Here is an 8,737-nt window from a genome sequence, read left to right as displayed (position 1 = left end):
TCACAATTTACATTTCCCACACTATATGACAAATGTTTTCTGGTTTTTGGTTTTTTTTACAGATTATTATATGGCTATGCTGACATTAAAAGAAAAAATTAACACAAAATATTTTTTTAATGAATTATTTTTGATTGTATATTTAAAAATATTTAAACACATGAAATAAAGTCAAAGGAACAAGATAGTCGGGATTTAAACATGCATCTGAAATAATAACCGTTGACTCGGTGGGTGTTGCTGACTGTATGACTGCATTTTTTAAGAGTGACATGTTTAAAATCATTTAAAATAGCTATCTAAGACAAGCTGAGGTTGTCTTATTTAGCAGGGGCAACTCGTAATTCCTGGTTATATCAGTCTTTATTTTCAATAGGGAAAATTAACCAGTACCTAAAAGGAACAAAACACTTTTTAATTACTTATGAAACAGTCCAAACATTAAGTTCAAATTATAAAAATAGTCTTTTAATATAAACTATTCAGTGCATAAAACAAATGTACAAATCTTCAGTTTTACACATTGATTAAAACAAAATTAAGCATGTTAAACATCAATTAACATGGTCATGTGAGCTAATATAATTAGTTAAAGTGATCTGCATAAATAGGACTGTAAATAAATTATAAGTCTTCTTTCTCTGCCTCCAAACATCGTTGGAGGGCAGGTCGTTGTAGTTTATTCCACAGTGGACGTCTACTTGGGCCATCTGCATCTGTGAAGACAAGAGGAGTCATTTAGTTCACGCCTCCTTCACCCTGCATGAACCTGCACTCAGCAGGAGTGGATGTTGACATTCATCCTGCATAAATAGCTGCTAGGAATAACATTATTTTACTTTATACAGCATCTCTCTTGTGTTTTAGTCATCTTCATCTCAAAATTTCAATATTTTCTGTTTGAAGACTGGCTTGTTATATGTGTAATGATACTTTCCATTGCAGATTAGTATGTCTGAAAAACCCATCATTAGTCAGACAAGCCTTGGAAACGTGCCATTTCTGCTCAAACAAGCTCTCACCCATCTTTGCCCATACTGGGCTAATCACTGTGCCAGTGATAAAGATGGCTGCTGCCGATGTGAATCTGCTCGCTTGCCAGAAAGTGGGGGGATAGTTTTTGCTGAACAGAAGCATTTTGGTTAGCGGTAAGTACATTTCCCCTCAAGGTTTTCTGTAAGCAATTCCCAATAAGATCTAATCAAAAGGGCCATTTTAAACCAAACCATAATCTTTCCTCAAACCAATTATTTTTATTGCCTGAACCCAAGGAAACTGTGACTGAAATGTAAAATTATTATCCAATGAAGCTTTCTGGGAGGCTAAATTCTCCCACGAGTGCCTGTTGATAACTTCCCTTATAGATAAAAACTGAACAGAGATGTCCCAGACTAATTTGCATACTGTGAAGGTCCCTCCCTGGTCTACCTGCATGATGCCTCGTCAAAGCGTTGATGCTTGTGGGCACAGATAGAGGAGTTGACTTGACAGCGATGGGTGGTTCTTGACTGGAGTGTTGGCTCAGTTCTAGGAAGACAGTCACAACGTTCCACGTCTATCTCACAATCTGGCATCCACGAACTGAGCGGAAGCTCTAAGAAAGACAAAATAATGAGGTAATTTTAGAGCACAACCAAAGTACGACACGATTAGCTGAATCACTATATTGTCACAAGGTTATACTTTGATAATCACCTTGTTGAAAAATGAATTTACAACTTTGATTAAAAAAACTGGAATTATGTGTAAAATGTAAATAAAATCTTAATAATAAATAACCCCTATTTTATTCACAAAAGAGCACAGAAAACATATCAAATATTTAAACTGGGAAAATGAGTTATTTTAAGAAAATATTAGCTAATCCATCCAGATTGTTATCAGTGCTCATTTCAAAAGCCTCCATCTCTGCTGGTGTATCTGTGCATTAGTGCCTCAGGAATTGGCAGTTTGCACATCTGGAAGGCTGAAATGTACTTTTAAGAGCCACATATGCTCCCATTGACATCATTCCTCTCCCAAATATCCAGCAGCTGAACTCATCACTTTCCTGACCTTTACAGACTGTTGTTAAAAGAAGAGTGGACGCTAAACAGTTGCAGACATGATTGTGTTCCCATTTTTGTGTGATGCGCTACTGTATCAATTTCAAAATAATTTAAATTTTTTCTTTCAAATTTGTTCTCAGTTTAAACATTCAATAGGTTGTCTGTGCTGTGAATAAAATATGGGTTTAGAAATTTGCAAATTCATGACATTCTGCTTTTATTTGCATTTTACACAGTGTCCCAAGTTTTTTAGATTCGGTGTTGAAGTACTAGTTCACACAAACAGAGAATTAGACCTTGTTAGGTGGGATCTCATGCCAGTCCCGTCTGTTGCTCACAGCCACACATTTGATCCTAACAATGGAACTATTTGAAACGACAGGAACATGTTTGCATACACGCACCCGGTGTACTGGAAGGGTAAGGTATGCATCTTTCAGATGAACAGTCCCAAATGAATCCACTGGCACACAGTCTCTTGGAGTCCTCTGCCTGTGACAGCTGGCCCAAAGCACAGCTGCCAACAAACAAAATCACTTGAAAAAGAGGAAAAAAAAAGATCAAACAGATTCAGCTGAGAGACACGAGTGGGGTTTGTGACTCACCCATTGCCCCTGTGAGGCTGAGCGTTCCGTCGTATTATTGCAGGCTCCAAACACTTGCACTCTGTATGGTTTGCAACTTTTACTAGCACAGGTTCTGGTACAAACTTGAATGGGATTACACTGAGGACCTAATAATATAAAAATATACACACATAATCACAAACATGCAGATTTCACTGACTGACTGATGACAAATCTTGGTGTAATTAAAGGATAACTGAAAAGGAAATCTCTTAGTCTTCTGAGATGTGATCACTTACAGTTTTATTGACATATTCAGTAGTTGTGTTTCTGCAGGTGACGCCCTCTTGATTGCAGCAGCCACTACATCTGTCAGCAGCAGCAAAACAAGTAAAGTGAAGTGTATGCACCTCCATGTACACGTACTGAGCACCTATCATTTTTCTTGTTTTAAGATAGTTCTTCATGTCTAAATGATCATCAAATATAACAGTATGGAGGACCAAAACTGCCAAAATGAAATGGATGTGCTAGTAAATCCATCAGTGTATGCACCTCCATGTACACGTACTGAGCACCTATCATTTTTCTTGTTTTAAGATAGTTCTTCATGTCTAAATGATCATCAAATATAACAGTATGGAGGACCAAAACTGCCAAAATGAAATGGATGTGCTAGTAAATCCATCAGAACATCAGCAATGTTCTTGGAGAAACAACTTTTGGTGCCCATCAGTCTGGGAAAGTTTATACAGCCATTTCCAAACAATTTGATGTCTGCCATTCTACAGTGAGAAAGATTATTCGCAAGTGGAAAACTTTTGGTAATTCCACGCCGGTGGAAACCCAAACAAAACACGCATTAAGAGGCTCTAATGCGTGTGACTCAATCTCGCGGCCCATGTCACCTCTACTTGCAGCCCGCATAAAGAAATATTTTTTTAAATTATTATTCCAAAAATTATTTAATATGAAGGCAATCGGCAGAGTGTTACAGGCATAGCCCTAAAGAATGTAGCCTCATGGGCAGTGTAGTCCGTACTGCAGGGAGAATGGACTGCCATACCCGTTATGTGTCTGTGAGCGAGGGAGGGAGAAAAAGGAGAGTCGAAACGTACGAGTTTTCACCGACCAGAAACGGCAGATGGAAGCTTGTAAATATAATAATAACCACTGCAGCCAAAAAGAGTGCCTGACGAGCCCAGCTGTAAGTAAGCTATTAAGACTCGACTGTACACTGTGTTCGTGTTTTCCTCCGAAACAATAAGTTCCGCTGGAGCAGCCTTTTAACGCCTCTCTGTCTCTTGCTAGCAAACTTGACCCAGACAACAAAGTAAAGCTAGTTTTTGGCTACAAGCCGGACACGAACCCGACGTATTAGCCAGAGGTCCCTTTACTATGGTTCGGAGCCGCGGACCTGTTTTATATACGCGCGGAATAGTTTTCTATACGAGATTGCTGCAAAAAGAGCAGCCTTACCTAATGTCCACCCTACTGTTACTCATTTTATATTAAGATTTAAAAATGTAGTTGGTATTGGTATGGCGAGTAACCTTCAGTAATAGTAATAAATCACACAGCAATAGTACATTCATGTAGTCGTAAAAAGCTTGATAATATATTAAGTAATCCAAAGTATTCAGAATACGTTACTCTCCTTAAGTAATGTAACAGAATACGTTACAAAATACATTTTGAGGCATGTATTCTGTAATCTGTAGTGGAATACATTTTAAAAGTAACTTTCCCAACACTGTCTCTGTATTAAAGTATAGAGATTTGAATGTGAAGCCATCTGTCCAACATCTAAAACTTGGATCAAAAAGGGTTATGCAACAGGACAATGATCACAAACACAGCAGCAACTCTATAACAGAAAGGCTGAAAAAGAAAACACTCAAAGTGTTGCAGTCAAAGTCCAGGCCTTAACCTGATTGAAATGCTGTGGTGAGAACTACAAAAGTCCTGTGAAAACCTTTCAGTTTTTTCAGTGTATACGGTGATGATCCCTTTTGTTATTGGTGTAATTTCTGGATTCATGCTCCATCTTAAACAAACCTGTGGACAGACACACAAGGTGGCTTGAAGAACACTGAGTGGTCGGTGCCCAGCTCCTTAGCCACTTCAACACATGTTTCCCTGGGCATGCACTGCGTACGCTGCCACTCTTCGTCTATGGCTTAATAGGAAAAATGCAATGTTTCAATGCAAATATAACACAAAGACTTGCACATTACATTGCACAATGTGTAGTTATCCAACCTGTAAGAATCTCCAAGCTGTAGGATTCAGCAGCAAAGCGTGTGGAACGGTGTGACCCCACTGAGAGAGGAGAAGTGAGGGTCTCTGGCTGGGTCTCTGGCTGCTGTAGTCTAAGTCGACACTTCCACAGTTTCCAGTCAGGAAAGTCTGCGAGTCTTAGCAGCTCATCCAGGCTCGAGGACGACCGCACCTTCCTTTCCCACTGTTTGATTACTCGCTGCAATGACAGACAGTCTTTTTTTTTTAAAGTCTCGCATTTCCATAAAAACAGTAATCTTAATTCTATTTGAGATCTTTGATTGTTTTGAGATGGAGGTTTTAAATCGATCCAATACTGGGTATTTATATAGCTTAAATAGGTACACTAGATCTATTAGGAGGAGCACACAAGTATGATTAGAGCCACCTCAGTGATAAATGGAATTTCTTATTCAGCAACTTTAATTAAGACAGCATGCTTTAAAAGATAAAATACAGGTAGCTCCTTATTTTTTTTTAATTAATTAATTAATTTTTTTTTTTTTAATTTTCTCGTTTTTGCCTCACTAGCGCCACAAATGTGATTGAAGTGCAGACTTGGAGCATCAGTTTAAGGGGTTTGACAAAAGTTTTGGAGTAACTGCTTAAGGCTTACAACCATTTTTAGAGGCTCAAAACTAAAGTACTAGAATTTAAGGATTGAGTTTAATACTTGCATGAAAATCCTCTGCAGTCAATGAATGCTTTAAGTCTGGACCCTGTGAACATCATCATGTGCTGCATTAGGTCTTTACTGCAGCCACCTTCAGTTTCTCCCTGTTTTGGGGTCTTTCTGCCTTCAGTTTTGACTTTCCTAACTGCCAACCAGATGGTTGACTAGGTCACTGAAGAAAATCCAATTTTCCCATTATCCTTAGTTAATCTTGGTTTCATCTGTCTAAAGAATTTTGTTTCTACCAGAACTGATCAGGCTCTTGTAGATGTTTTCAGGCAAATTCTGTATTTAATGTTCTTGAATGTGACCAGTGGTTTGCATCACATTGTATTCACTCTGCAGTTACATTTATGAGTCTATTGATTGTGGTCTTAAGACTTTTTTCCTATTCAGGTAACTTCAAGGTTAACCTTGTGTTTTTTGTACTACAAAGGTAGCTCAGTGTTAGACACCATGGTAATTTATGCTGCAAATCTAGATTAGAGATCAACAGGTATGGATTATTCAGCCACCACATACTGATTCAGTTTTTCGGAGAATGCTGATACTACAGCTGACCTCTGTGCATGAATAATAGGAGGGTCTAAAGTAATTCATTAGTGTCAAATGTCTGTGTTTCCCTGGTGATCAGTAAGAAACATATATTAGATGAAAGTTACCAACTTGGTTTTTTCCCGCTGTTTGCAAACAATTTCTATTAAAATCTATTATCTTAAACAGAGCACCTATTTGTAGCCTACTTGCTGAATTTATACGAAATGCATATGCAATACTTTCTTTTAATCCACTAGACAAAGTCAAGCAATTATTCAGTTATGTTTTAGCCTCTTAAAATGGGGAACTATTCATAAAAATGTCTGTTAATTAGGAAAGTTTTGTAAAATTCCTTGAATTAAAGGTGACAGTCTGCACATCTTGATTCTTTGATTTAAAATCCCCTGTAGTGGTATACGGGTGCAAAACTACAACAAAAATGAATCTTTGGCAATAAATTATAGGAGTAAGTTAATTCTTTTCACTTCATGTTAGGCGAAGTTTATTAATTTCAACTTCCGACATCTTGACAGTCACATGGGGGTATAAGCAACTTTTAGTGAACAATGAAGGATTTCCTGGGAAAATCCCATATGCTAATCATTAGCATGTTAGCCGTTTCACCGTTAGCATTCTACAAAAACATTGCCTATCCTGTATGCTTGTCCTCCGAGAGCTGCTAGTGTGGCTTCAGACTCACTGGATTAAAAAACAACCATGTGGAGCATAAAATTAAATTCAGTAACAGCTGGCACAGAATACTTGTTTGTTATATTTCCCTGCCTCTGAAGACTGCTTAAAGTTTCCTAACTGTGCTTCCTGTAAGCGGTTTCCTTGTTCACCATTTAAGCCCATGTTGGCCAACATGCATATGCCAGACTTATATGAACACTTTTTTATTTGGAACTCCATAAAGCGTAGAACAGCTGTGACTCAAAACCAAAACGCTGTACGTCATGATGATGTTGACAGAATAAATTGAAAATACAATGAATAAGACATGTGAGTAACCTTTTATGAAACACAACCAAGTTTTGTTCTCACTCTTTCTCGCACGAAATCCAAAATGTTACGTGCGAAAGGATTACAATTTTCAGCGCTCTGTTGTTGTGTTTACATGCTAAAATAGAGTAAAACACTAAAGAGCAGAGGATGTGAACTACCCAAACAGGAGAAAGGAGAGAGTTGAGTTAAAATTTTGGAATTCCCAGTCGCATTTTTTGTGGCGTGTAAGTCAAAGCGTGACACCAGATGGTAGGTCTATAACGGGGGTGGAGGCACGGCAGGATGGATGGTCACGGGCTCCACAGTGCTCGGTTTATTTCCTCTGGACAGCTATATGGATCGAAACCCTCTGATGGGATCAGAGTGTTACAAAAGAGGAGGGTGGGGCAGGTTTGCTTCTACTTAAATGTGAAAGACGGCAACAAAAAAACGGGAAGGGACAGAGAAGAAAGATGGGAACCTAAAGGAGGTTGAATTTTTTGGTGTGGAAATGACTGGTGATGAAGAAAATTAGGTAAAAAAAAAGAGTTAAATTGTTTTTAAAAAATCCCTCAAATGTAACTACCATGTTAGCTGCACATTTACAATTGTGGTTTCAGCTGACAAATAAACATGTTCACATGTGAATTTAATGTGATCGCAGTAACTGTGGCAGTATAAGTTTGTAAGGCAAAAACAAGGATGAAAGAAGGAAAATCAGCTGAAGTTACAGATCAACTTGCACTTTTTCTCACAGACGTTTTACATGTTTTCATAGTTTAGACAGAACAAAAACGTACAAACGTGAAGTGTCATGCCACACTCACCCTGTTTGCTCCCTCCCTGTGTGCGCTGTGGCCCACATGTATCCAGCTGAGCTCCACCACTAGAGTCACCAAGCAAGAAATTCTCCACAGAGTCCGTTTCATCTTCATCATCATCCTTTGACTCTCGCTGTTCTTTCTGAGGAAGCAATATGATCTTGGCTCCTTATGCTGCTGGCAGAGAGCACTTAGAGCTGGCTGCCTCTCTGACTCGGTTTCCCAGACCAGCTGAGTCCTTCAGACCACACACAAACACAAAGTCCTCTCAGACCAGGTATGTCCAAAACAAACTCTTGGTCTTACAGATGAAAACTAGTGTGCGTATGTGTCTGTGAGTGTGTGTGTGTGTGTGTGTGTGTGTGTGTGTGTGTGTGTGTGTGTGTGTGTGAGCCAGGCGTAACCTGTCACAGCCACCCAGACACCCTCAAGCCAGATGGAGAAAGGGGGTGTTTAAAACAAGCACCTCTTCCTGTTGAAGCTTTAATGAGAAGCTGAGATGTCCAGTTAAATGCTGAGGCTATTACAAGTTAAACGTTGCAAATTACCTCAGACAAAAAGAAAATGAAGGTTATCCTGAAGACTTCTTATCAACACACTCTGTTTTAGATTCAAGGCCGATGATATGCTTAAAGGCCTGTGGCTGGATAAACTAAACAAAAGCCTCTGTGTTCAGACTTCTAGGTTCCTTGTAACTGCTATGTTACAGTATCCGTATTGCAAATTCACCACTATCTGTCTTCATTTCTTCCTGCTGTGGTGTTTCGATGCCTCTTGAGTTCCAGGAGGCTTGAATGCCTGTCTTTCTTTCACTGTTGCTGGTCCTGC

General features: G+C 38.9%; 1 protein-coding gene across 1 annotated transcript; it reads right to left on the bottom strand.

Moving 5' to 3' along the window:
* Nucleotides 1-608: 608 nt before the first annotated feature.
* vegfd (vascular endothelial growth factor D) lies at nucleotides 609-8,146 on the bottom strand. The gene is made up of 8 exons (XM_063487863.1): nucleotides 7,916-8,146; nucleotides 4,877-5,093; nucleotides 4,673-4,793; nucleotides 2,914-2,983; nucleotides 2,654-2,781; nucleotides 2,453-2,565; nucleotides 1,429-1,594; nucleotides 609-716 (listed from the first exon to the last, which is right to left on the bottom strand). The coding sequence occupies exons 1-8, from the start codon at nucleotides 8,027-8,029 to the stop codon at nucleotides 698-700; spliced, it is 948 nt and encodes a 315-aa protein (XP_063343933.1). The 5' UTR covers nucleotides 8,030-8,146; the 3' UTR covers nucleotides 609-697.
* Between the last annotated feature and the right edge of the window lie 591 nt (nucleotides 8,147-8,737).

The sequence above is a fragment of the Pelmatolapia mariae genome, linkage group LG1, assembly GCF_036321145.2.
Source record: "Pelmatolapia mariae isolate MD_Pm_ZW linkage group LG1, Pm_UMD_F_2, whole genome shotgun sequence".
NCBI lineage: Eukaryota > Metazoa > Chordata > Actinopteri > Cichliformes > Cichlidae > Pelmatolapia > Pelmatolapia mariae.
Note: the sequence above shows the minus strand (reverse complement) of the source record. Positions and strands in the feature narration are given on the sequence as shown.

Coding starts and splice junctions, on each gene's coding strand:
- vegfd (XM_063487863.1), bottom strand. CDS start 8,029: ATGATGATGAAGATGAAACGGACTCTGTGGAGAATTTCTTGCTTGGTG. Junction 4,794..4,876: donor CAGCTTGGAGATTCTTACAG/GTTGGATAACTA, acceptor TTTCCTATTAAG/CCATAGACGAAGAGTGGCAG. Junction 2,566..2,653: donor CAGCCTCACAGGGGCAATGG/GTGAGTCACAAA, acceptor GTTTGTTGGCAG/CTGTGCTTTGGGCCAGCTGT.